The 27533-nt window shown below is 47.9% G+C and overlaps 1 protein-coding gene across 3 annotated transcripts in view; it reads left to right on the forward strand.

The window, feature by feature from the left end:
* Positions 1-1524: 1524 nt before the first annotated feature.
* Dnajc16 (DnaJ heat shock protein family (Hsp40) member C16) overlaps positions 1525-27533 on the forward strand; it is a 32688-nt gene continuing 6679 nt past the window's right edge. Inside the window, exons 1-11 of one of the 3 annotated variants that reach the window (XM_052716153.1) lie at positions 1525-1903; positions 3396-3580; positions 8128-8194; positions 9840-10173; positions 17331-17515; positions 20348-20452; positions 21148-21306; positions 24293-24423; positions 25359-25542; positions 26376-26558; positions 26702-26778. In XM_052716153.1, the coding sequence (XP_052572113.1) occupies positions 3414-3580; positions 8128-8194; positions 9840-10173; positions 17331-17515; positions 20348-20452; positions 21148-21306; positions 24293-24423; positions 25359-25542; positions 26376-26558; positions 26702-26778 (1592 nt within the window). In that variant the 5' untranslated portion in view covers positions 1525-1903; positions 3396-3413. Of the gene's footprint in view, positions 1904-1937; positions 2356-3395; positions 3581-8127; positions 8195-9839; positions 10174-17330; positions 17516-20347; positions 20453-21147; positions 21307-24292; positions 24424-25358; positions 25543-26375; positions 26559-26701; positions 26779-27533 lie in introns of those variants that run through there. The other 2 variants (XM_052716152.1, XM_052716154.1) reach the window with 2 other exon arrangements.

Genomic DNA, 27533 nt, shown 5'->3' on the forward strand with positions numbered 1-27533 from the left:
GTGACTTTCCGTCCAGCCCGCCCGCCCGCCCGCCGCGTTCCTATCACGCCCCCAGGACTCTCTAGGTACTAGGCTGTGTGGTCCTGTTGCTTCCTTGCACCTTTCTTCTTAGCAGCTGTGGCACCTTTTCCCCGGACGTAGCGACCCTACTTCTACAGACACTCAAAAGGTCACACTTACTGGCAAGAAGAAAGGAAGCCATGTCTAGAGATCTGTTCCACATCGTTCAAGCCCCTTGCTGGTTGTGGCTTTTTTGTAAAGCCCCATCCTTGCGGCTAGTGAAACCTCAAGTCTCCCTCCTTGTCCACTACTCCGTGTGTTGCTTCGCACTATCGTGAGTCATTCAAATAATTCCACACAGAGTTCCATCTCCCTCTCCTCTCCTTCCCTCCCTACCACCTCCTTCGGAGAAACTGCCAGGAATCTGGTCCTCTCTTCTCTCGGTTTTGTACCACTCATCTCACGTATCAAAAGCAAATGAGCATTGTGCTAGCCACTTTACACTCCTTATGTTATTTATCCCTGCCACATTCCTAACAGGAAAACAACAATGGCAACCAAAATAAAAATAAATAAATAAAAACTAGCGTGAATGACTGACTCCATATTGGCCTGTTGGGGGTATTGCAGGAGCTCGATTACTTATAGGTCACTTGAGCAGCACAACCTTAGGCACTGGAACGTAAGTAGAACTCAATGGTAGAGCGCTGCCGAGCACACATGAGGTCCTCACTTCATTCCCCACACGGGCGGGGCGTGTGAGGGTGTCGTAGGCTTTAGCTTCATTTTTTCAATTATTTTGCAAATATTAAAACATTCATTGGTAGCTTGTACATGCCAAGGTCAATTGAGACGGTGTTACAGTGCTGAACAGACCCTACCTATGGGAGCTTACATTCCCGGAAGAACCAGGCAACAGACGATATGGAATAAATAAGTAAAAGATACAGCCGGGTATGGCAGCACTCGGGAGGCAGAAGCAGGTAGAGGCCTGCCTGGTCCACCTGGCGAGTTCCGGGCCAGCCAAGGACACACAGGGAGACCCTGGGAAACAAACAATTAAAACAGCATGCTAGATTTAGTGATAAAAGCAAACTATTACATAAGATCTCAACACGAGGCATACATAGCATAGAAAATACATCCCCAGAGACCTCGATCACAGACGCAAAAAATGTCAACCTTATTCACCACACCCCCTTCCCAGTGCTTGCTTAAGTCCCAGTCTAGAACATTCTTGATGATAAACAGTATTTTGAGTCTTGAATTCTAGGCTTTGGGCAAGTCTTTGGCCCTCTCTGAGCCTCAGTACATGGAGAGGTGAACTAGAAAGAATCCCTAAGGTCGGCTCCAACTCTGACGCTCTAGGATTCTATGAATAGGGTTAAAGTGAACTGGGACCAGCGACTGCGTCCCCGTCCTAGCAACTGTTGCTAGACGTAGGCCATCTTCTGGCAACCAGTGGAAACCCCTCCCCGGTTCCGGGAGGTCTTCCTGGCATCCCGTGATGCTTAGCGACTCCGCCTCGCTAGAAGGCACGTTCTGGCCTCGCTGGTCAAGATCAAGCCTTCGGACCCAGCAGAAGAGCGCGCTCCGTTCCTATAGCAACCACGCCAGATCCGCGTGCCTACGGTGACTGGCAGCGGCCAAAAAGTTCGCCTAGCACAACCTGGCCTGTGCGCGCTTTCGGAGTGCGGCGTCTTTAAATGTCACGTGACGGTTCGAGCCTGGGCCCCGCCTCTTTCTCCTCCCCAGGTGCTCTGGTGTGGACTGGAAGCGCCGGCCCCGGCGGATTCACTGGAGCACGGACGCTGCGGCCGGTTGGGCCGGTGCCCTTTCCCGGTAACTCCTTCCCGGCGTGACGCGCGGACGCGGCGGGGCCCGACAGGCTCGGTGATCTCCCGTCAGTTCCTCCGCGTCCTCAGCCCGCGCTGGGCCCTGGGGGACCCGGGAGCCGACAGGAACCGGGGCGGCGGGGGAGGGGGCCGCCTCCCGGAAGGTCGCGACCCGGGCGAGCGCCCGAGGCGGAACTTGGTCCTGCAGAGCCTCCGGGGAGCCGCCGCCGCCTGCCTTTGGGGACGCCGAGGGCTACCTGTTGGCCAGTGCGTCCCCTGCACTGAGGCCGGCCCCCTGGAGCTGGAGAGTGCCAGCCAAAGAACTTCCCCACCGCACCCACCCAGCCGGGCTGGTGGATTCTGCTTAGTAAACCCCTTACCCACTTCACTCTTCCCTACCCCCGCCCATGAATATCCTTCTAGGTGCTAGTGTTCAGTCCCACCCTGTCAGCAAGAACACAGGTTTAGGCCCTAGAGTGGTGGTGGACAGACCCCCACCCCAACCTAATCCCAAAGCCAGGTGAGCTCGGAACAGGTTGTCTTAAGGGAGAAACTGGCTTGCTTGTGTATTTTACTTAGCGTGTGTACAGTCCTAAACAGTGGCCAGCTGGTCTGTGAAGACTCCCCTACAGCGTTTGTCTTGCACCTGTCAAAATCCACCCTCCTGAGTAAGGTGCCAGCCACTGAACCTTAACACTGTGAGGTCAAGATAAATGTGATCCATGAACACAGTGTGTGGTATAAAAGATCATAGCCCTGTGTGTGTCCCCAATACCACACCATCTCATCAACCAGCCAAGATTATTCCAAAACCCACATTGAGTTGAACCCTTCAGCGGAGTTGGAGTTTAAACATTTTAAAGCCATTTTTTCTTAACCACTTTTTCATAGCTGAAGTTTCCATGGTCAATAACCAAATTGCTAACCGGATTAAAGAACAGCTTCTTATTTTCTTCTTTGAATGAACACGGTGAAAAACTAATAGCAGGCTTACTGAACATGACTGCACAGTTATTTTTAAACCGTTTTACTTAAGTATTTATTTAGTGCCCAGAAATGCCACATTGATCCCAGACTGTAATTTAGTACATGATAAGTTGGATGATGAATTTATGAGTTTATTTCTGAAGCCAATAATTCTAAGTTTATTGTAAGGACAGATGGAATTGTGCATTTGCGATGCAGTCTCCTGGTCATCCTGAATATATTCTCACGGTTGCTACTTATTTCAGTTCGTCCATTTTTAGTATTTTTTCGTTTTGTTTTTCAAGAGAGGGTTTCTCTGTGTAGCCCTGGCTGTCCTGGAATTTGCTCTGTAGACCAGACTAGCCTTGAACTCAGAGATCTGCCTGTATCTGCCTCCTGAGTGCTAGGACTAAAGGTGTGAGCCACCACTGCCCAGCTTGGGTTTTGTTTTGTTAGGATAGAGTCAACTAGATTGACATATTCCCATTAAAAAAAAAATCTTTTAATTCTTTATATTTGTATCTCCTCACCTAAAAAAGCAAGACTGTCCAGGTTTCTGCCTCTGGAACTTACAGTGACCTCTTACTATTTCAGCTCTGGGAAGGAAGAGAGATGGAGGTGAGAAAGCTGGGCGTTTCCTGGCAGTTCTGGATAGTTCTCTTTCTGACCCTGCAAGGTCTGTCTGCGTTGGATTTTGACCCATACAGAGTCCTGGGGGTCAGCCGCACAGCCAGTCAGACTGACATTAAAAAGGCGTATAAGAAGCTCGCCCGGGAATGGTATGTGAAACCAAGAATGGAAGTTTAACCTACGCTAAGCAGTCAGCAGCTGGCTGAAGCCTAAATTACGATGGCTTTTCTGTCTGTTTCTGTGTTCAATATATATAGCTGTCTAAAGTATTGGTGTTCAGCTAACAGCCTGTGTTCCATCATTTCTAGTGATCACAAAACCTGTGTTTACTTTGACACACACACCCTTCATGAATGGCTTAGAGCATTGTCTTAGATACTGTTAGGATATTTAGTGTTAAAGTAAGAAGTAACTTTGAAGCCAGGTGTGGTGGCGCATGCCATTAATCCCAGCACTCAAGAGGCAGAGGCAGGCAGATCTCTGTGAGTTCGAGGCCAGCCTGGTCTACAGAGAGAGTTCCAGGACAGTCAGACCCACACAGAGAAACCCTGTCTTGAAAAAAACCAAGAAAAAAGAAGTAACTTTGATTTAAAAAAAAAAAAAAAAAAAAGTAATCAAACTGAACATGGTACCCTACACTTCCCAGCACTCGGGAGGCAGAGGCAGAAGGCTCACCCTCCCTGAGTTGAGGACAGCCTAGGCTGCCTGGCAAGGTCCCGGTTCACTAGAGCAAATAAAGAAGGAAAACAGTCAACAGTGATTAGATGCCTTTCTTGGAGACAGGGTTTTCTCTGTGTAGCCCTGGCTATCCTGGAACTCTCTCTGTAGACCAGCCTGGCCTTGAACTCAGAGATCTGCCTGCCTCTGCCTCCCAAGTGCTGGGATTAAAGGTGTGCACCACCATGCCTGACCTATAAAGTAATTCCGGTTTTTAAAGGTATTATTTTTAATTATGTGTATATATCTGAAGAGAAGATGGAGTTACAGGCAATTGTGAGTGGCCTGATGTGAATACAGGAACTGAACCCAGATCCTCTGTGAGAGCAGCAAGTACTCTTAAGCACCGAGCCATCTCTCCAGCCCCTATAAAGCATTTTTTATGGGTATAAATGCTATAGGGAATGTTATACAGTTCTGCTCTCTAACTCTCTATGCTTTAGAAAAGTTTAAAATAAGTGCTTTGGCCTCCAGTTTTAAAAGGAGATTCAAGAACCAAGTGTATTACTTTTTTAAAAAATCTTTAAGAGAGCTGTCAGAATCTTTTTTGAGACAGGGATCTTACTATGTAGCCCTATCTGGCCTAGAACTTGCTATGTAGATCAGGCTGACCCTGAATCGTCGGGATCCCTGCCTCTGGAGTGTTGTGTGTGCTCATGAGAACTATCACAATTTCACCTGTTGTTTTCAGGATTATAATTAGAGAGGAGCAGTAGTGTTAAACTTATCTGGGGCAAACTTCTCTCAGGATAGCTTTGGCCAAGCCAGAGAGGCACAAGTGTTAAGTAGCCCCAGAGAGAGGAACGGGAGTGTTATTATTGAGCACCTACTACCTGCACACCTCCGTGTTCTCTTTCTCATTGTACCCATTTGATTAGCCCATGAAAAAGATGTTTGAACACGATATACAAATAGAAAGGTCAAAGCTCAGACTTGGTAAACCTGTATTGCCTTTGGCTTTGCAATCACTTGCCCATTTGTGCATGGGTAAGGCTGAGCAGGCTAGTGCTTTGGCGGGAAAGAGTGTCAAGTCGGGCAGCTGCAAAGCAGCCCTAAGTAGATGAGTCTGTAACCTTGCCTGGCTCTGCCTGGCACCATTCTTCCTCACTGAGCAGATTTAGCTTGATTCTAAACTAGTTGTGGTAAAGGTCAAAGGTCGTTTATAATGTTATGAATACATATTTGGGGCTATATTCATATCATGAGGAATCTAGAATTGGATGCTGAAACACATTGTCGAATAATGCATGGCCTCTTTCCAGTAATTCTCTGCCAAATTGGCTTTCAGTAATATTTCAGGGCCATGCCTCTCTGTGCTTAAATCAAAATGACAATCTGTAGTTATTTCAGAAATAACAGCCTTTGGACAGGATATATAGCCTTGGCTGGGTAGAATGCTAGCTTAAGGATCACGTGGGACCTACTGCAGTGGGCAGCTGTGACTTTTCTATCTGGAGCTTTAAAAGGTGTTCTGCTGTTGGCTAACTGAACTGTGTCCTTTTCCTCCTGTTGGAGTCTCTTGGAGTAATTCATGACCATGCAAATGAACAGTGTTGGCTCTGTGCATTGAAATCGTATTCTACTTGCACGTTTGTACCGTCTTCCTGTTTTCTCCCCGTTGGGCCTTGGCAGTGTTTTCTCACTTCCGTTAGTCTGTGTCTCCTCTAGAAGGATTCGTAGAAACACTGGAAGTGGCATTACAGCCCCACTTGACTTCCAGAACGATCCAAGGCAGAGGAAATGGTTAGCAGTCAGACCATTTTTGCCAAGTGCTTTCCTAAGTGTTTCTTAGACCTCACAAAAATTGTTACTTGTTGGTGAAACCATGTGAAATGACTGTGTTTTCTGTCAGGAAAACTATTTCTTGCCCAAGAGTTGTCTCATCATGGGCACTTTTATCTGCCACCCATGCTAGCAGAGTGCCTAAGGCCCCCAGAAGAGAAGCAGAAGGTGATTGGCCAGCTAAGGTGCACCAATCACCTCATTCTTACTGAAATTACTTCTTTGCATCTCCATCTTTATTCCTTTAGAGGTCACGCTGACAGTCAAGCCCATGCACAGTGTTTCCTTCACTATGAAATTCAAAGTTTGCCTGGCATGAGGCAGCTCATGAATCTGTCTCACTCCCTGAACACAACATTGGACAATACTCCCCTAGGGCTGAACTTCCCTTTTCCAAGTACTTGCAACTTTGAGAGGTCTCCACCTTTCAGTTCAGACTGTCAAGTGCCTTCCAAGGTTCTCAGCTGACCTCTCCTACCCAGCTGCCGCAGACCCTGCCTCAGTCTCCTGCAAAGTCTCTCCCGCTCTTCCTGCCCTGTGTAGCTCTTCCTGTCAGTCATCATTTGCAAGCTTGCACAGTTTTATCCGCTCCTCCTCTAACCTGATTTGAATATTAAAAGCCCTTTATTTTGGTCAACCAGAAACATGCTTTGGAGCCGCCATCCCGTCCCCTCAAGTCCTGCTGTTTTCCTTGTGCCTACCTGACACTTTTTAACCTCAGTGATATAGTTAATGCAAGGATTCAGTGCAGAAGCGCATGGTGGAATCCAAGTTCAAGTCATATGAAGTTGCTTGTTTTTAGAGAGTGAAATGTGGGATATAAACCACTCAGACATTCCTGCTCAGATAAGTTTACTGAATTGTAGATTTTTTTTTGCATGCCTTTAACCCCAGCACTTGGGAGGCAGATGCAGGTGGATCTCTGTGAGTTAAAGGCCAGCCTGGTTAGAAACCTTGTCTGGGGGGCGTGTGGGGGGGGAATAAATGGGTCTAGGCTTAGTGGTGCACACCTTTAATTCCAGTACTTAAAGGGCAGAAGCAGGTGGATCTCTGAGTTTGAGGTCAGCCTGGTCCACAAAGAGGTCCAGGACAGCCAGGGCTATATAGAGGGACCCTGTCTCAAAACAACAGCAAAGAATAAGTGGGGCTGGGTGTGGTAGAACAGGCCTGGGACCCCAGCTCTCATGATGCTGAGGCAGGCAGGCAGATGAAGAGTTGGAGGCCAGCCTGAGCTATATACCCAGCTCCTGTGTCAAACAGTCACAGAGTCTCTTCATGTCATGACCGTTGAAATTCTTTATGAAAGTCTGATTTCAGTCTTAGAAGACAACAAGGAAGCAAATGGGACCACTCTCCAAGACCAAAAAAATCCCCAAAGCTGCCAAGGTGAGGCGGTGCACACCTGCAGTCCCACACTCCAAGGTAGAGGCAGGAGGCTCAGGAATTTATAGCCAGCCTTGGCTACCTGAGACCATGTCTCAAAAAACAGTTTTCGTCCCCAGAGCAAACGTCACTGTAAAGATGAAAAGACGCAGAATAACACAGCTTCAAGTGGAAACAGCAAGTTCTGAGATTAGCTGAAATCACCCTGCATGGACTCTCCGCTTTCTCACAGCTTAATAAACACATGGCCTTGAAAGCATTACCCATTGGTAGGGAAAAGTAGCCAGTCACAGGTAGAGTGGGATCAGCAGGGCAGTGGCAGAAACTGGGGTTCTGATCTGAGCGTGAGCAGCAGGCATGAGCAATGTGACCATCACCTCAGGGCTGCAGCTTTGCCAGCACCCCTACCTGTGTTCAGGGGAAAAACTAAAACACCTGCGAGACCAACATGATGCAGGGAGGGAACACTCCTGTCTGGGGACAGCATGAATAGCTGGTTTAGCCTCCAGCCCTCTTCAGTTGTGCTTGAGATGAGGATGAGGGTACGTATGTGCCGCCTCTCAGCATGCTGCGGTGCTCTGTGGTGCTTTGAAAGTGTGCTCAGCTAGAGCATCTTGAGAGGAAATTTCCTGTGCTTAAGTTGCATTTTTTTGTGGTCATGTGAAGCAACTGATTGTTTCCACCATTTATTTTAGAGAACAGTCCTAACCAAACCACCTTCCCCTTGCTTCTCCGATGTTGTGAGCTGTGTATAAAGTTATAAAGTGATCATGCATAAAAAATTCTCTCCTCACTGGTGCCGTCTGTGTTTCAGGCATCCTGACAAAAACAAAGACCCTGGAGCCGAGGACAAGTTCATTCAGATCAGCAAGGCCTACGAGGTACCATGTCAGATGCTCCAGTGCCTCTGCTAGCATCTAGAAAATGGGGTGGAGGGGCTAGGGATGGCTCAGCATCTCAGCCATACAAACGGGAGGCCCAAGTTCAGATCTGCAGAAGCCACCAAAGGCCTGATGGGCTTGGAAGGCCACCTGCAATTGCAGTACTCGGAAGGCTGAGAAAGGGTCCCCAGGGCAGCCGGCTAGTTAGGCTAGCCTTGGTGAGAGCTCTGGGTTGGGTTGAGAGACTCTGGCTCGGTGAGTCAGTAAGGTGCAGCTTTGGGCTTCCACAGCACATGAGCTCACATACATGCAAACAGAAATGCAGACACATACACAGAGCAAAACAAAAGGAACACAGGCCGAAGGTGATCAGTACCATACCATCCCCTCAGCAGGGCACATTCCCCACACCCTGACCCAGTTTCCTCACGATGGTAGAGAAAATCGCTTTGCCCCTCCAACATGTTGAAGCAGGTGCCTGGATGTTTCAGCTCCTGGAAAACCTGGCCCACTTTGAAAGCTTTAATTAGAATTGTGCAATTACCCAGAGCAGATGTCTGTTATGACTGTAGAGACTTAGGTTAAAGAATCACACACCAGTTTGCCTGGTTACACAAGGCTGCAAATAACTTTAAAACACAAGATTTTTGGTAAGTCTCCAACATGTCACCTTAAATAGCATGACCTAGAATACACGTAAGCAGTGAGTCTTAGCTGCCTGACTTGTCAGGGTAATGTGCTTCAGCAAATAGTACTTAGGCTGTACAGTGACTCATCACCCTAAAAAGATTACCGAATTTTAGTCTTCAAAGTTACAGTTCAGTAAAACAAAGTCGGTGGGGAAATTGCTCAGTGGGTAAGGGCTCCTGCTGCCAAGGCCAAAGGACCCAAGCAGTGGAAGGAGAGCCCTGACTCCTGCAAGCTGTCCTCTGACCACACACCTGTGTTCTGGCAGACAGTAAGTAAACGTAAATGCAAAAACTGAGGTCAGCTCATGCACAAGGCACTGGACTCTACTCTTTGGTTACTTTTTGGTATTCAAGCCTACAATACCTTGGTCCAAATGATTTCAACCGCAAAGACACAGCCAGGGTAATTTTGTGATGGATCCTGGTGATGTCATTATGTCGGGTCTTCTTTGTTACTTGTTTGCTAGTATTTACTGAGATGGTTAACAGCCTTAATGTCAGCATGAGTGTGGAGATCTCAACAAATGAAATTTGAGGGTTTTATGTTTCTGTTTGGAGGTTTGAGATTAACTTATTTATTTTGTGTATGTGTGTATTTTGTGGGTTTCTAAGCTCCACAGCACTCATGTGGAGGTCAGAGGAAAACTTGCCTGAGTTGGCTCTCCTGCCGTGTGGATTCTAGGGATGGTCAGGTCATGATCTCCCCCTCCTTTCCTCCCTCCCCTTGCTGGAGGTTGAACCCAGCATCCCTACTATATGTTTATTAGAAATGTACTTGTGTCTTTCAGGCTGCTTACAGAAAAGCCATGTGGGGCTGGCGTGGGGCTCAGTGGTAGAGGGCTTGCCAGGGCACACAAGGCCTGGCTTCAGTCCTCAGTCCTGAAAGAAGAGAAGGGAAAGGAAAGGCCTTTGGTAAACCACTTCCTCCTTTAGACTCCTTGTCTTCTTGCTTGTAGATTCTGTCCAATGAGGAAAAGAGGACGAACTACGACCAGTATGGAGACGCTGGTGAGAACCAGGGTTACCAGAAGCAGCAGCGTGAGTACCGCTTCCGCCATTTCCATGAGAACTTCTATTTTGATGAGTCCTTTTTCCACTTCCCCTTCAATTCGGAGCGGCGGGACTCGATTGACGAGAAGTACTTGCTGCACTTTTCCCACTATGTGAACGAAGTGCTTCCCGACAGCTTCAGGAAGCCCTACCTCATTAAAGTCACGTCCGATTGGTGCTTCAGCTGTGTCCATATCGAGCCTGTCTGGAAAGAAGTGGTCCAGGAATTGGAAGGATTGGGTAAGTCATCCTCGTTAGGATTCGTTTATACAAGAGGTGACACTGGTCATGCTTTTTCTTTTCTTTTTAAGATTTATGTGTTTTGCCGGGCGGTGGTGGCGCACGCCTTTAATCCCAGCACTCGGGAGGCAGAGGCAGGCGGATCTCTGTGAGTTCGAGGCCAGCCTGGGCTACAGCGCGAGATCCAGGAAAGGCGCAAAGCTACACAGAGAAACCCTGTCTCCAAAAACCAAAAAAAAAAAAAAAAAAAAAAAAAAAGATTTATGTGTTTTATGTATATGAGTGTTCACCCACATGTATGTATGTGTACTACATGCATGGAGTATACATGGAGACCAGGAGAGGGCATTAGATCCCATGGAGCTGGAGTTAGAGAGGATTATAAGCTGCCATGTAGGAGCTAGGAGCTGAACCTGGGTCCTCTGCAAGAGCAGCAAGTGCCCTTAACCACAGAGCCATCTCTCCTGCTCACCATTCTTAAATTTGACGAGGTGTTGGAGAAAGGGAACAATCAGTGTGCTTTCTTTTCCCAAGTCCAGAATGATTGATTTTTGAGGGATGTTTATGGAGAGGGAAGAAGTATAAGCTACTTTTCTTTTTATTTTTCAAATGTGTATGAATGTTTTGCCTGTGTGTATTCTGTTTACCACTTGGATGCCTGGTGCCTGAGGAGACCAGAAGAGGGTGTCAGATCCCTGGAACTTCAGTTACAGAAGGTTGTGGGGACTGGGAATCGAACCCAGGTCCTCTGTAAGAGCAACAAGTACTCTTACCCACCGAGCTATCTCTAGCCTGTCAGTTTCCTAAAGGCATGCACCACTATGCCAGACTCTTTTTTAATTTTTATTGGGTAGCATGGGAGAAGCTCGTGTCATGGTACTCTGTAGAGATCAAAGGAAATTCTGAGGACTCCGTTCTCTCCTTCACCTTTATGTGGATCCTGAGGAGTGAACCCAGTTGTCAGTGTTATGTGCAAACACCTTACTGCCTCAGCCATCTCACTGGCCTGTCACTGTCCTTTTTTGCCTGATTGATTTGAAGCTTTATCTGTGTAATATCCAGGTCCCTCATTGGAAAGCTGAGAGTACAGTCGAGAAGCTAGGAAGTCACTGGCTAACTAAAGCTACCCTCAAGTGCTAGGCACGACACATGTATAGAACCCATGACCTCACACTAGGTGGTAATTTGCTAGGGCTGCCATAACTAAATTCCACTGTCTGGGTGACTTAAAAAACAGGTTCAGGCCGGGCAGTGGTGGCGCACGCCTTTAATCCCAGCACTCGGGAGGCAGAGCCAGGCGGATCTCTGTGAGTTCGAGGCCAGCCTGGGCTACCAAGTGAGTTCCAGGAAAAGGCGCAAAGCTACACAGAGAAACCCTGTCTCGAAAAACCAAAAAAAAAAAAAAAAAAAAACAGGTTCAGGCCAGCACTTGGGTGGTGGCAAAGACGGGAAGATTTCTCTGAGCTCAAGGCCAGGCTGGGCCACATACTAAGCCCAGGACAATTTACTTGGGCTACAGAGAAAGCCCCTGTCTGAAAAATCAGTTAAGTTCTGGAGAGGCAGAGATCTACCCATCTCTGCCTCTGCCCCTCTGCCTGTCTGCTCCTCTTCCTCTGCCTCTGTGTGTTGGAATTAAAGGTGTATGCCACCACATCCAGGCTTATTCAGCACTTGGGGCCAGGAAAATTTTAGTGATACAGAGAGAATATTTATTTGTTTTAGTAATTCCTTAGTGCTGATATTAGTGAGTGAATGAGTGAGTGAGTGAGTGTGTGTGTGTGTGTGTGTGTGCGCGCGCGCTAGAACCACCTGTAGAGACACCTATTTGGTAATTTTAAAAAGGAGTAAACTCAACCCTCAGGACCAGAGTTCTCTGAAAAGAGTGGACTTCTGGAAATTGTTGGGTCTTCTTTGTTCCAAAACAAACCTTTAGTGTGCTGTGCAGGATACTCAGATACTGGGTTTTGGCAGACTGTATCCCTGAGCCTGGATCCAATTGCTCCGGAAGAGGTCAGGCGTGAGCTGAGCGTGGCGTGCAGCAGAGGCAGTGGGAGTTGTTGGCTCGTGGTGTACACTGCATGAGGAGAGCGGAGATGGGCAGAAGCCACTAACTTGAGAGCGTCTTGGTCATGAAGCGGAACTATCTTACGCTGTGTTGGGTGGTGGAGAGAACAGTGTGGATGCTAAACCTCTGAGCACTTTTGGACCACGGCTACATTACATTTCACAGATTAGATTTTATTTTACACGTATGTGGGTTCTGGGCATGGAACTCTGATCATCAGGCATGGTAGCCTGATGTCACACGGAGGGACCACAAAGCAAGAGATGCAGGCAGTCACCAGGAGCTGGAAAGGGCCCAGATGGATTCTCCCTGCAGCTTGCAAAGAAAGTCAACCATGCTGACACCATGACTCGGCCCTGTGGGATAAACTGGACTCCTTGTCTCCAGAACTTTAAGATGGAGAAATTGCCGTGGTGTATGGTGACTGTTATCATAGCCAAAGCAACACCAGACACCATCGCTCCTGACGAAGGAAAATGTCGGAGTCAGGGTTAAAGGCGGGTCATGAAAGATGCCCTGGGACCATTTGGATGATAGCTTTATTGGAGGACTTGGTTGAGAGAGGACACAAACTGGTGGTTGGAAGTGAGGGGAATTCAAACTCGGGCATTGATTGTCTCCTGTCTCTGCGGTTGTGGTTATTTGTTTTTATGAGGCAGAATTACTCTATATAGCCCTGACTTCTGAAACTTTTTATGTAGATTAATCTGGCCTTGAACTCACAGAGATCTGCCTGCCTCTGCCTCCAAAGTACTGGGATGAAAGGTTTGTGCCGCCATGCCTGGTGAAAGCTGTCCTTTTATCTCCACATTCATACCATAGAGTACTCATGCAGGTGCACATGTATACACACACACACACACACACACACACACACACACACACACACACAAGCAACAATAACAATAAATAATTGGGTGAAAACTAGAAGACACCCAACATCAGCCTCTAGCATCCACATGTATAAGTGTTGGTGAGTGCAAACACACATACACACATGCACACACACAGAAGTAGGGTACTAAGTGCCAAATGTGACAGTAGGAAAGCAGTTGGCTTCTTCCCATCTCCTGCACAGCTCCATTGTGTAAAAATGAATTGGTTAGCCAGGCAGTGTCACACGCCTTTAATCCCAGAACTCGGGAGGTAGAGGCAGGCAGATCTCTGTGAGTTCACTAGTCTACAGAGTGAGTTCCAGGACAGCCAGGGCTACACAGAGAAACTCTGTCTCAGACCAGTAGCCTACTTCTATTGTGCCCAGCTCTGTTCTGATGCTGGTGGTATACCAGGACCCCGACTTCCTTAGAGCCTTCATTCTAGAAGAGGAAGGCAGCTTATAAATAATGAGCAGAAAAGGACGTGTGCGAACTGTGCTAGAAGATGGGAAGCAGCGGTTGGGGTGCAGCTCAGAGGTAGCATGTACTCAGTATGCTCAGGACCCCGAATGCAGTTCTCTGAACCGCTATGGAAACAGTAAGCTATGGAAAGACAGAAAGTGAATGGGTTTTGGGAGGTGCTGCATGTGGGGGACACTGCTTTAATATGGGCTGATGTAAGCCTTCTGAGAAGGACTTGAAGTCAGTGAGGATGTTAGCTACAGAGACACCAATGGGCCAGGGCCAGGGCCCCAAAGCTGTAGCATCCTTGTCTGATCTGGGCTAGAGCAAGCTAAGAATAAGGAGGAGGAAAAGAGGAGATGGGACCAGGGACCACACCGTGAAGGGTCCCATTGTCCTTTTTGAAGACCGTGGTTTGATTCCAAGTAGACTGAATACTTCTTTGCAGGGTTTGGACAGAAGAATAGTGTGGTTCATTTAGAAGGAACAATCTGATGATTATGTTAACAGGAAAGACCACTTAGGAGGCCACTGTAGCAGCCAGCCAAGAGGAAGCTGTGTGCTGTGGTGCACACCTGTAATCCAAGCACCTGGGGAGCCAGAGGCAAGAGGATGGGGGTGTTCAGGGTTACATAGTGAGGTGGGAGGAGGGGATAGAGGAAAAGGATTATGGGAGTGGTGAAAAGCTGCCGCATTGGCATCTTCTGAAGAGAGATCCAGGAGGCTGGCTGGCAGATTGGATGTGGGCGTGAGGGACGAGAGAAGGGTGGGGTGGCTCTCTGTTGTTTGGGCTGTGTGCTGGGAGGGATGGAGCTGCCATGTTTGGAATGGCAGAGGCAGGGTGGAGCTCTGGGGGAGGAGACCAGGAGTTCAGTTTCAGGTGACACTCAAGTCTCCCAGACACCCCCCAAAACAGTGTCTCCTTATTGAGTGTTAATCTTGCACTTAGTAGAGTAGCTGGCCCTCCAGACGTCGGGTTAAATGAAAGAACAAGAGAAGACACAGGTGTTAACTGAAGCTCGTGTCTGGTGAAAAAGAGACCCCACCTTACTGCCTGTGTCTTCGTGCACACACAGAAAAAAAATGAACAGCTGAATACCAACTCCTCACAGGGCTCTTATGGACTCTTGAATGGTGTTAACTTAACGTTGTTCGCTTTTTTAAAACTTGGTTGCTTTTTTTTGTGGGTTTTTTGTTTTGTTTTGTTTTTTAATTTTGTAGGTGTATTTGTGTATATCGTGTTTGTGGAGGTCAGAGAACAAATTCGGGAAATCAGATCTTGCTTCACACCTTGTTTTTTTGTTTTGTTTGTTTGTTTTCGTTTTTCGAGACAGGGTTTCCCTGTGTAGCGCTGGCTGTCCTGGAACTCACTCTGTAGACCAGGCTGGCCTCGAACTCACTGAGATCTGCCTGTCTCTGCCTCCCAAGTGCTCAAATCAAAGGCGTGCGCCACCACCGCCCGCCTTTACGCCTTGTTTTAAGGCAAGGTCTCTATTGGTTCTATCGCGCTGTGTATTCCAGGATAGCTGGCCGCCATACTTCTCGGTGATTCTCTGCCTCCCGTTTCTCCATAAGAAGGCTGCGATTACAGATGCACACTACCACATCCAGTGCTTTACATGGCTTCTGAGGATCTGAACTCAAGTCACTAGGCTTATGTGGCAAAGTTTTTACTCACTGAGCCGTCTCCTGGTGCCTTCTTTCACTTTTTAAGGAATTTGTAGCCATGCTGGTGCTGTACACCTTTAGTCCCAGCACCCAGGAGGCAGAGGCTGGTCTACATAGAAAATTTTAGGCCTGCGAAAGCTGCATAGTGAGGCCCTATCGAGAGAGAGAGAGAGAGAGAGAGAGAGAGAGAGAGAGAGAGGGAGGGAGGGAGGGAGGGAGGGAGGGAGGGAGGGAGGGAGGGAGAGGGAGAGGGAGGGGAGAAGGGGAAGGGGGGGACAATAAGAGGGAATAAAAGAAAAAAATAATTTATATTTTTAGAATTCTCTCAAATTATTGTTATTTTATGTGAGTGGGCATTTTGTCTGCATGTATGTCTGGGTTTTATTTGAAACAGGTGTGGTGGTTTGAATAAGAATGCCACCCATTAGTTGGGCAGTGGTGGCATGCGCCTTTAATCCCAGAACTTGGTAGCCAGAGGCAGCCGGATCTCTGAGTTCAAGGCCTACTTGGTCTACAGAGTGAGATCCAGGACAGCCAAGGCTATACAGATAAACCCTATTGGGGGCTTGGGGGAGAATGGCACCCCTAGGCTTATGTATTTGAATACTTAGTCATCAAGGAGTGTCAATACTTGAGAAGGATTAGGAGGAGCGACTTTGTTGGAGGAAGTGTATGTGTCACTGGGAGTGGAGGTTTCAGAAGCCCAAGCCAGCCCCAGTGGCTCTCTCTTCCTGCTGCCTGTGGAGCCCGATGTAAAACTCTCGGCCACTTCTCCAGCACCGAGTCTGCCTGCACACTGCCATACTCCATGACTGCAATGGACCAAACCTCTGAAACTGAAAGTCCCAATTAAATCCCTTTCCTTTGTAAGAGTTGCCCTGTCACGGTGTCTTTTCACAGCAATAGAATAGTGACTAAAACACAGGATCTCTCTATGTAGCCTTGGCTGGCATGGAACTTGATATGTAGACCAGGTTGGCCTCAAACTCACAGAGGTCAACCTGCCTCTGCCTCCCAGTGGTGGGATTAAAGGTGTGTGTCATCACACACAGCCCAGTGTGTACAGCTATGCACCGAATGTGTGCCTGGTGCCTGAGGAGGCCAGAGAGGGTGTCTGATTCTCTGGAAATTGAGTGATGGACAGCTGTGAGTCACCGTGCGGATGCTGGGAATTGAACCTAAATCCCTGTGCAGCCAGTGCCCTTAACCTCTGAACTATCTCTCCAGCCAAAGAATTTATGTTTTTTACGTTGTTTCTAATTGTGTGTGTTGGAGGAGATACACATGCAACAGCAAGCATATGGAGGTCAGAGGCAACTCTGGATGGAGGTGGTTCTCTTCTTCCACCTTTCCATGGGTTCCAGGAGTCAAACCCAAGTGGTCAGTCTTGTACAGCAAGCCCCTTTACCCACTGAGCCATCTCATAGGCCCAAAATGTGTATTTTTCAGTCTCTCAATAAAGTAATGTGTATAAAAGGGAGATGTGGTCCCGAGGACGAGAAGATGTGAACCCCTGTTGTGGTGCTGGGTGGGAAACTGTTGCTGAGTCACTGGCCCCTTACCTTGTTTATCCATGTCTGTTTATGGGTAGGAACATGGGCACAGATTGCTCTCTCTCTCTTGCATTTATTTATTTAGTGAGTGAGTGAGTGTGTGTGTGTGTGTGTGTGTACAAAAATGTGCAAAGGTCAGAGAGCAACCTGCCAGAGTCAATTCTCCTCATGTCTTGTAGGTTCTAGATAGGGATGGATCTCAGGCTTGGCAACAAACTCCTTTATCCACTGAATCATCTCTCCAGCCCTCTTTTTTTCTTGTAAAGCATTTCCTTATGACCTGCTCCCAAAACTAGAAATAACAGGCTTAGAAGATATTCAGGTTTGCAATTATTTGTAAATATTACCAGATTGTTCTAATAGAAAAACTGACCAATCTAGAGTTCTAACACTGAAAAAAAATGCTAAACAAGCTATTAGAGAAATATCTACTCCAACCAGGTCGAGTTTCACTTCCCACTGTAAAGGACTTGTCAGAATTCCTTCTTGCCAGAGTCTCAGAAAGGCCTCATGGAACTCTTCCGTGCTTTTCAGGTGTGGGGATTGGTGTCGTCCATGCTGGCTACGAAAGACGCCTGGCTCATCACCTGGGGGCACACAGTACCCCCTCCATCCTAGGAATCATCAATGGAAAAATCTCCTTCTTCCACAATGCAGTGGTTCATGAGAACCTACGGCAGTTCGTGGAGAGTCTTCTTCCAGGGAACTTGGTGGAGAAGGTGAGTGTCTACTAAGAACAGGCTGCCAACCAGAACCTCCCAATCTTCACTCTGAGCAGCCTGGCATCTACCGTTTCCTTTCACCTGATCATCCTGATAAAGCCTGGGAGACCGAATGTAGCTAAAGTTTTCCTGCCTGGCCCACGGTCAGGGCAAATCTCTCTCACCTGCCAGTCCCACAGCTGCTCAGACCCAACCAAGTAAACACAGAGACTTACATTGCTTACAAACTGTATGGCCGTGGCAGGCTTCTTGCTAACTGTTCTTACAGCTTAAATTAATCCATTTCTATAAATCTATACCTTGCCACATGGCTCGTGGCTTACCGGCATCTTCACATGCGACTTGACCTGGTGGCGGCTGGCAGTGTCTCTCTCTCAGCCTTCCACTTCCCAGCTTTATTCTCCTCCTTGTCCCGCCTATACTTCCTGCCTAGCCACTGGCCAATCAGTGATTTATTTACTGACCAATCAGCAACACACTTGACAGACCATCCCACAGCATCCGAAGGCTGAAGCAGGTGTACAGAGCCAGAGAAAGGTCACTCTATTAATAACCAGCTCACAAGTGTTATCCCCATCCCAGGAACCTGATCTGAAGCCACTATCATGTTTCCTAAACAACGAAGTGAGATGACGTGATAGGATTTATGGCTATGTGTTTGTTCATGTGCATGTATTTATTCTATAAAAATACTTGGAGTTGGGGATTTAGCTCAGTGGTAGAGGCTCTGGGTTTGGTCCTCAGCTCTGGGGAAGAAAAATGCTCAAACCAGATTTCATTGAGAAAAAAAGTGAATTTACATTTGGTTTCTACATTTTTAAGGATCACATCTACCAAAACCACCAGACTCATTAAACGAAGTGTTATTTCTGGAACTTTAGAAGCTAGTGAGGAGCTTGTTGAGGTGTCTCACACCTGCAATCCCAGCACTCAGGAGGCAGAGGCAGGTGGAGTTTGAGGCCAGCTGGGTCTACAGAGCGAGTTCCAGGACAGCCAGGGCTACCCAAAGAAAACTTGTCTTAAAAACAAAACAAGGGGCTGGAGAGATGGCTCAGAGGTTAAGAGCACTGTCTGTTCTTCCAGAGGTCCTAAGTTCAATTCCTAGCAACCACATGGTGGCTCACAACAATCTATAATTTGGTGCCGGGCGGTGGTGGCACACGCCTTTAATCCCAGCATTTGGGAGGCAGAGGCAGGCGAATTTCTGTGAGTTCGAGGCCAGCCTGGGCTACCAAGTGAGTTCCAGGAAAGGCGCAAAGCTACACAGAGAAACCCTGTCTCGAAAAAACAAAACAAAACAAAAAAATCTATAATTTGATCTGATGCCCTCTTCTGGCATGTAGGCAGACACTGTATACATAATAAATAAATAAATCTTTAAAACACACACACACACACACACACACACACACACACACACACACACACGCACGCACACGCACATGCACGCACACACAAAGTAAGCTCAGTGCGAGCCAGAGAGCTGGCTCACAGGTAAAGGTGCTCACAGGTAAAGGTGCTCACTGCCCAGCCTGACGGCCTGAGTTGAAGCCCGAGGACCCACATGGTGGAAGGAGAGAATCTGCTCCTGCAGGTTGTCCTCTGTCCCACACATGCATGCATAGCTCATGTACCTACATGTACACAAAATAAAGTGTGATTTTGTTTTGTTGTTGTTTGAGACTTGGGTCCTCTACAAGACCAGCAAGCACCTCTAACCACTGAGCATCTCTCCAGCCCTACTTCAGCCATTTTTTTTTTTTTTTTTTTTTTTTGGTTTTTGGAGACAGGGTTTCTCTGTGTAGCTTTGCGCCTTTCCTGGAACTCACTTGGTAGTCCAGGCTGGCCTCGAACTCACAGAGATCCGCCTGGCTCTGCCTCCCGAGTGCTGGGATTAAAGGCGTGAGCCACCACCGCCCGGCTACTTCAGCCATTTTTAAAGGGCCAGTGCTACATGTCTGCAGAAGTGCACTCTGAGAGGCTGATGGTAGAACTTGTGCTTGGCAATGCCCTGGGTTCAATCCCCAGTGGCTAGGAGACCCAAGTCACCCAAAATGAAACAAGAACAAGCTACACAAGGGTGGAGCCAATAGTAGAGCACTTAGCTAGCATGCGGAGGCTGTAGGTTCAATCCCCAGTACTCCTACCAAAACAACAGTAAAAGAACCAACTCCAGAAGTGACTTTATGACATGGTCAGTCAGTCCATCATTCAGTAAGAGTTTATAAACACATGATATCCATGCCTCCATTCTTCTAATGGTTTTGTCTAAGACAAAACAATTAGTGACAAAGGCAGACAGATCTCTGTAAGTTTGAGGCCAGCCTGGTCTACATAGCAAGTTCTAGGATAGCCAGGGCTACATAGACCCTGTCTCAAAAAAGACAAAAAGATTACTTATCCGTATTTTTTATTTTTTTTATAAACAACATATATATTATATATACATATATATTATGTATATATATATGTATATATATGCATATGGGGGATATAATAAATATCCCTAATTTATTTATCTCCTGACAGCAGTATAATACAGTTGTTAAGAATTAAATATTGGGGCCAAAGAGATGGCTTAGAGGTTAGGAGCACTGGCTACCCTTCCAGAGGACCTGGGTTTAGTTCTCAGCACCCACATGGCAGCTCACAACCATCGTAACTCTGGTTCCAGGGAAGCTGATGCCCCCTTCTGACCTTTGTGAACACCAGACCTATGTGTGGTACAAATACATACATTCAGGCAAAACATACATATACCAAAATAAAAACAAATAAATCTTTCTTAAAAATTAAATCTTGCAACTAACCTTCTATCTCCAATTTAAGGTTACAAATAAAAATCACGTGCGATTCCTCTCTGGCTGGCAGCAGGAGAACAAGCCTCACGCCCTCCTGTTCGGCCAGACGCCGGCGGTGCCCCTGCTGTACAAGGTACCACCCCTGGGCAGCGCCTCGTGGTCCTGTGGGGAGCCAGCTCTGAGCCGCAGCCCATTGTCTGCTTGTCTTCTGTGTAATTACACATTGAGCATCTCTATTTGAAAATTCCCAAATCAGAAAACTCTTGAACATGGACTCGATGCCACAAGCAGGAAATTCCACCCCTGACCTCAGGTCACAGTTGAGATGTAGGCACACTAAATGTACACACAGTTACTTCATGCTGTGTGGATAAGGTGTGTGTGGAACATACAGATTCTTTGTGTTTAAATTTGGTGCTGTTCCCAAGAATACTTCGTTATGGATATGCTAATATTTCAAACTGGAAAAGTCTGAAGCATTTCTGGTCTCAAGTGTTTCAGATAAGGCTGTTCGTTGTAGTTTATTGCTGGGCTGGACACAGACACACACATACACACACACACAAAGACACACATGTACCCAGGCAAGATTTCAGCATAATCATTATTTTGTTTTATCTCATAAGAAAAGTAGTTGTGTTTACCTTTGCTCAGTTTTTATGCATAGATATCATAGAATTCCTGAAGTGAATGTGTGAGGGTGAGGAAGACTCATGGGATCCATAAGCTGGCGGCTCATCCCAGCCGCTGACATTAACAGGGCCCACTTGCTTTGTAAGCTGGATCCCAAGCTGTCGATTTCCTCTCCTCTCTGTTGTACCCTCACAGCTGACGGCCTTTGCATACAAAGAGTATGTGTCCTTCGGTTATGTGTACATCGGCTTGCGAGGTGTGGAAGAGATGACCAGGCAGTATAACATCAACATCTATGCCCCCACCATGCTGATCTTTAAAGAGCACATAAACAAGCCTGCTGATGTGATCCAGGTAAGTGAGAATCGCCTCCTGTCAAGACGTCCTTCAGTTTACCTCAGCCTCATGCAAATAAGCAACAGCTGAAGCGAGCTTTGTAGTCCCAGCACTGGAAGGGCAGGAGTTCAAGGTCATTCTCCACTACATAATGAGTCTGAGGCTAGCCTGAGCTACAAGGAGACTTTGTCTCAGTGAAAGAGGAGGGAGTCATCAAGACGGCTGATTGGATGAAAGTGTTAGCTGCCTAGCCTGACCACCTGAGTTCTCTCCCTGGGATCCATGTGGTGGAAGGAGAAAGCCAACCCCTGGGTGTGCTCAGACATGCACATGCACACTCAGGAATAAATCAGAGAAAGACAAAATTGAGCAAAACTGGAGAAAAAGGAGAAACTCATTTGCCATCTTTCTACTGATGCACTAAATTTTGCTGTTTTTTTTTTTAATTTGACACAGTGATGTTTTGCTTTAAAAAATTTTATCTTAGATGGCACATCCCTGGAATTCCAGTACTCTAAAGGCTGAGGCAGGAGACTTGTTGGTTTGAGAGAAGAGATGTTTGTTTGTTTTGAGGGTTAGTTTTTGTTTTGGTTTGGTTTGTTTTTTTGGTTTTTTTGGTTTTTCGAGACAGGGTTTCTCTGTGTAGCTTTGTTCCTTTCCTGAGATCTGCCTGCCTCTACCTCCCAAGTGCTGGGATTAAAGGCGTGGGCCACCAACACCCGACTTTTGGGGGGGGCATTAAACAAGGTCTCACTCAATGTACAGACTAGTCTGACTTTGAAATTGCAGAGCTCTGCCTGCCTCTGGCTCTGGCTCTTAAGTGAGGCTACAATAAGTTTTATTAAATTCTTTATTTGGGGGGCTGGAGAGATGGCTCAGCAGTTAAAAAGCATGCACTGCTCTAATAGAGGACCCAGAGTTCCAGAGTTCAGTTCCCTGCACCCTGTTGGGCGGCTCACAAGCACCTGTAACTCAGGTCCCAAGGGGCCTGTCTGTCCCTCTGGACAACCTTTCGTTTGCCTACGCTCATGTGCACACACCCATACACATAAGCACATAATAAAAAATAAAAAGAATATGTTTTGTTTTGGTCACTAAACATTTCAATGCCTGACTGCTGTGTAGTGAGTTCGGTGCTGACTGGGGCATCCATGGACCGTACCTAAAGTGGTTCAGTCAAGGGAGGAAAGACCAAAAGGCAAACTACAGTTGTTTAGAATAGGGGTGTGTCAAACTGGAAATAAGGAAGGCCATTCGGTGGGGCAGAACCAGACGGGGAAATGGCTGATAGGGAGGGGGACCAAAGAGAGCCAATTTGTCTTAGGTGTGCTGAATTCGAGCTGCCTCTAACAAAGACTAGCGGAGATGACCCTTACACAGATGGACAGGGGAGAGCTCAGGAAAGGCAGGAGGAGGCTGGGCTTGAGGGCTGCTTATAATCTCAGCACTTTGGAGGCTGAGGAAGCTAACGTGGGCGGCAGTAGAGGGCGCTGTCGCAGGAGCTCATTTGTCAGGTGCTTGTCTGGCAGATACAAGCCCCAGGTTGGATCCCCAGCACTGTGGAGGCCCACGTCAGTGCAGGCCTGTGATCCCAGCACTCTGGAGGTAGAAGCCAGAGGAAGGAAGTACAAGGACATCCTCAACTAACATAGCGAGTTCCGGGCCAGCCTGGGTTACTTGACACCTTATCTCAAACATTTTTAAAGAGGTAGGAGGGCAGCGGGTAGAGCACTGAAGGCTGTGAGTGTGTCAGTGAGTGAAGAGTAGAACCTTTTTAAACTTTACATTTATTCAGTTGTGTGTACCTGTGCACATTCATGTATCTGTGTGGAGGTCAGTTCCTTCCTTCCACTCTGTGGGTTTGAGGAATCAAACTCAGATCGTCAGGCTTGGGAGCAAGCCCCCTTACCCACTGAGCCATCTCTCTGGCCTGGGATCTTACCTATCGGCTCTCCCTTCTCCATGCTTGTGAGACCGCATCTGCTGAGCATGGAATATGGTTGGTTCTCAGATACTGACTTTGTATCATCCAGCAACTTTGCAGTCATCTGTTCTGTCCTTAGGGTTTGCTAAGTACACAGTATCATCTGAGGCTGGTGGCAGTTTTGCTTCTCCTGTGTCATGTCTGTCCTTTAAAATGCATGGAAGCAACGACAAAGCCATCAGCGGCAATTCTGTGGTCTGCCTCTTCATTCTTAGTAAACGTGTGGGGAGGGCTGGAATGTCACTGAGGGATAACGCTCTCCTGGAGCATATAAAGCTCTGCATTCACTCCTGGCACCACACAAACTGGGTGTGGTGGCACACGCCTGGAATCCCAGCACTAGGAAGCTAGGCAGGAGAATCAGAAGTCCAGGGTCAGCCTCAGCTACATAACAAGTTGGGTTCCAGCCTGGGCTACAGGAGAGCCTGTCTCAAGGGGAATGGGCATAGTGGCACATGATTTAATCCCAGCACCCGGGAGGCAGACAGATGGATCTCTGTGACTTTGAAGCCATCCTGGTCTACATAGCAAATTTCAGGCCTGCCAAGGTACATAGTAAGACCCTGTCTCAAAAAAAAAAAAAAAAAAAACAAGTGCTACCACTGTTTGAGTATTTTGTTTCATTCTGTCGTTTTTTGAGGTACCATTGATTGAACATGGGGCTTCGTGCATATTAGACCAGCATTCTACCACTGAGCCACCTCCCTAGCCCTGTGATTTATTTTGAATTGTTCAGTTTGCTACAGATCCTAAATGGAAATATATTTGTGTAAAAATCAAAATGATTGACTTTTCCAAGCTGTTAATGTAAAACGGTATGCAGTCACAAAGTAGAAACCTCTTGATTTTCCCCTGAGCACGACCTGGCTGCATCATCACCTTCACCTGAGTTATCGGACATCTCCGCACGTTTCTTGCCTGGTGATGTTGCCGTAGCCAGGGTCAGCCACAGTCTTCGTAAGCTTGTGAGTAAAGCCCGTTTGCAGTGTGGAAACTGAATGCTTGTTGGTGTTTCTCCAGGCTCGAGGCTTGAAGAAGCAGGTCATTGAGGACTTCATCACCCAGAACAAGTACCTGCTGGCCACCCGGCTCACTAGCCAGCGGCTGTTCCATGAACTCTGTCCTGTGAAGCGGTCTCACCGACAGAGGAAGTATGAACTCCAGGCTCTGCCTCTCACTGAAGTGGGAGGGAACAGTGGTGTCTTCCTGCGGGGCAGTTAAACTATGATGGGGTGAGGTGCCTTAGTCCAGTGTGCCTTTGCACCATCTGCTGAAGTAGTAGACATGAGCCACCATATCCAGCAGATATCTGGAAGCGCAGCAAGATGGCTCAGCAAGTCAAGGCGCTGGGTCTGATCTCTGAGATCCATGTGGTGGAAGGAGAGATTGATCCACACACGCCCAGACACACATACATTTTCAGAGCTGTCTGAGATCTCACTGTTTTACCACTGCCACTCTTGAACAGGCCACCACCATGTCCCGTAGGGTCTCTGCTCCCATCCATTCCCTTATTCTTCCATCTGTTCTCCACACATCTGTCACTGAGCTCTCCAAACCCAGGTCACCTCAAGTTGCTCCGTCCTCTTTTCTTCTCCTCCAGCACTTGATTCAAGTCTCTGCTAAAGCTCAGGTGGCATTTTCCTGGTCTGCAGGAGTGCTACTTCAGCCTTTACCAGCCTCTCTGTCCCATCCTCTTTTTCTCCCAGCACCTGTCATTACCCACTTGCGTGTCTGTGTGTCAGATGTCTGTTTTCTCCACTGGAACAAGGGTGGGAATGTTGCCTGAGAGCTCAGTAAATGTCTAGGGGGATGAAGAAATGAACTCTGGGCTTCCATTAGAATCTTGCAGAGGCAGCCCCTTCAGAATGAGATTTGTCACCTCTGCCCTGAGATAGATCCAGCCACTCCTCCCTGAGAAGGAGGCTGGGACACATGGCTTCTAAAAGTTTCCTCAGAGACAGGTTTTCATCATGCAAGATGTGTCTCCTCTTTCCTTAGCAGCAGTTGCCAAGCCTGGCCCTGGCCCTGGCCCTGGCCCTGGCCCGGGGTTGGTTCTAGGACCTCCTCTCCTGTTCGTGTCCAGGTACTGTGTGGTTTTGCTGACGGCCGAGGCTAACAAGCTAAGCGAACCCTTTGACGCCTTCCTGTCGTTTGCATTGGCAAACACTCAGGACACTGTACGCTTCGTGCATGTGTACAGCAACCGGCAGCAGGAGTTCGCCAGCACCTTGCTACCAGACAGCGAGGCGTTCCAAGGGAAGTCGGGGGTAAGCCACGAGCCCCAGCCCTCAGCCCCGTTCCTCCTGTCTTGGGAGTGCTGAGTATACATCTGGAAACCTCTAAGACTTGGTTGGAGTCTAGTCAGACCTCCACCTTTCACTTAGCCATTTTACATCCCCATGTGGCTCCAGTCCTCTCTGGAAGGCAGAAGGCATTCTTCTGTAGTCTGGCGCCATCCCAGCTGAGCCGTCTTGGCCGCGTCCCATAAGGGAAGGTTGAGGTTTGTCAGCCTTCTCCAACAGCTTTTCCTAGGGTCAGCTGTAGTGGTGCAGAACTGTAGGGGCCCCGTTCTCCAAATCTCAGGCCACTGCTAATATGCTTGGAAACCTCCTTTCTCGCCGCCCGCCTCCCAGAAGTCTGCTTCTTTTGGAGTGAGGATTGTAGTCTGGTGATAGAGTGTTTGCCTGAAATGCGCAAGGTCCTGGCTTTCGTCCCCATCACAGAAAGGAAGGGAATGACCTGCCTTCTCTGTTCTCACTCAGTTGTCATGGAAATGCTCTCTGCAAAGCAAAGGCGCCTCAACTCTAACATTATGTCAGAGTCTGTCACACAAAATCTGTTGCAAGAAAAAAGGTTTGAAATTTTGGCAGAAGCTTTGGAAACTCACCGTAAGAACCATTACCCTGACGATTGTCAGGAGGTAGAGGCAGGATGACAAAGTTTCAAGCCAGCCTTAGATATATAAGGTCTAGCTGTGTAAGTCCAGGCTGGGCTCAAACTCTCCATCCTCCTGCCTCAGCCTCCCAGGGGCTGCAATTCCTGGTGTCATTCTGTCCTGCTGCTTTTGAAACTCGTAATGGTTTTTCTCCTTTCCTCCCAGGTGTCCATCTTGGAAAGAAGAAACACGGCAGGGAGGGTGGTGTTTAAAACCCTGGACGACCCCTGGACGGGCAGCGAGAGTGATAAGTTCGTCCTCTTGGGTTATCTTGACCAGCTTCGGAAAGATCCGGCCTTTCTGTCCTCGGAAGCTGTGCTCCCTGACCTGACTGATGAACTTGCCCCTGTTGAGTATCCGGGTCAGGGAGGATGGGCCATCAGGAGGGGGAGGGGCAGGGGCAGAGCAGGGATTGAAGGAGCGCTGTGTTGGGAAGTGTGGGGCCTCCCTCAGGGCTCGGTCCTGAACACTGCCTGTCTCCTCTCTGATAGGTGTTTTTCCTCCGGTGGCTCTACTCTGTTTCTGACTCCCTCTCAGACTGGTGGGAGAGCCTGCTTCACAGTAACTGGTAGGACCCTGTGAGGTGTCTTTTTCCCTGTCAAAGCTAGCCTCAATCATTCAGAATGTCAGTATGTGCCTGCTGTAGGCTGTCAAAGCCAGCCTCGAAGCTCTGGGAAGAGCTGTCCTTGGATCAGTGTGCACTTGCTAGAAGTGGGAGAGTTCATGCATTCACATGTTCCCAGTGACAGGCTTCCTTTCTCTTGGCTTTACTTTTTAATATTTGCTGACTGGCACCTCCTGCTGGGAGGGAAGGATCACTCCAGCTGGCCTCCCTGTCAACAGAGCTGATAACTGGTTCTTCATGGAGTGTCTGCCTCTCAGCACAGGGCCTGACACGTGGAGTCCAGTGTGTACATCCATAAATATGTCCATCCATGACCAAAACAAACTTGGGGAGGAAAGTTGATTTTGGCTTACAAGCAAAGGCAGGAGCGAAAGCAGAGACTGCAGAGGAGCACTGCTTGCTGGCTGCCCAGATCTGCCTGCCCATGGGTGGCACCACCCACCATAGGCTGAACCCTTCCATGTCAATTAGTAATCAAGACACACCCTCGGGCCAGTCTGATGGAGGCAACTCTCCTGCCGAGGTTCCCTCTTTCCAGGTGACTCTAGTTTGTGTCAAGTTGACAGCTGAAGCTGAGTGACACACCCTGTTTCATCTCAGCCACATCTGGTCATTCTGGCCACAGAAGAATCAGTTAAACTGAGATCATTCCACGGACTCTGTAACCTCTGATAGATACCTCAGTGACAGCAAGTCCT

This window comes from Peromyscus californicus, unplaced genomic scaffold, assembly GCF_007827085.1.
Source record: "Peromyscus californicus insignis strain IS unplaced genomic scaffold, ASM782708v3 Scaffold_5__1_contigs__length_169319896, whole genome shotgun sequence".
In the NCBI taxonomy this organism is placed as follows: domain Eukaryota; kingdom Metazoa; phylum Chordata; class Mammalia; order Rodentia; family Cricetidae; genus Peromyscus; species Peromyscus californicus.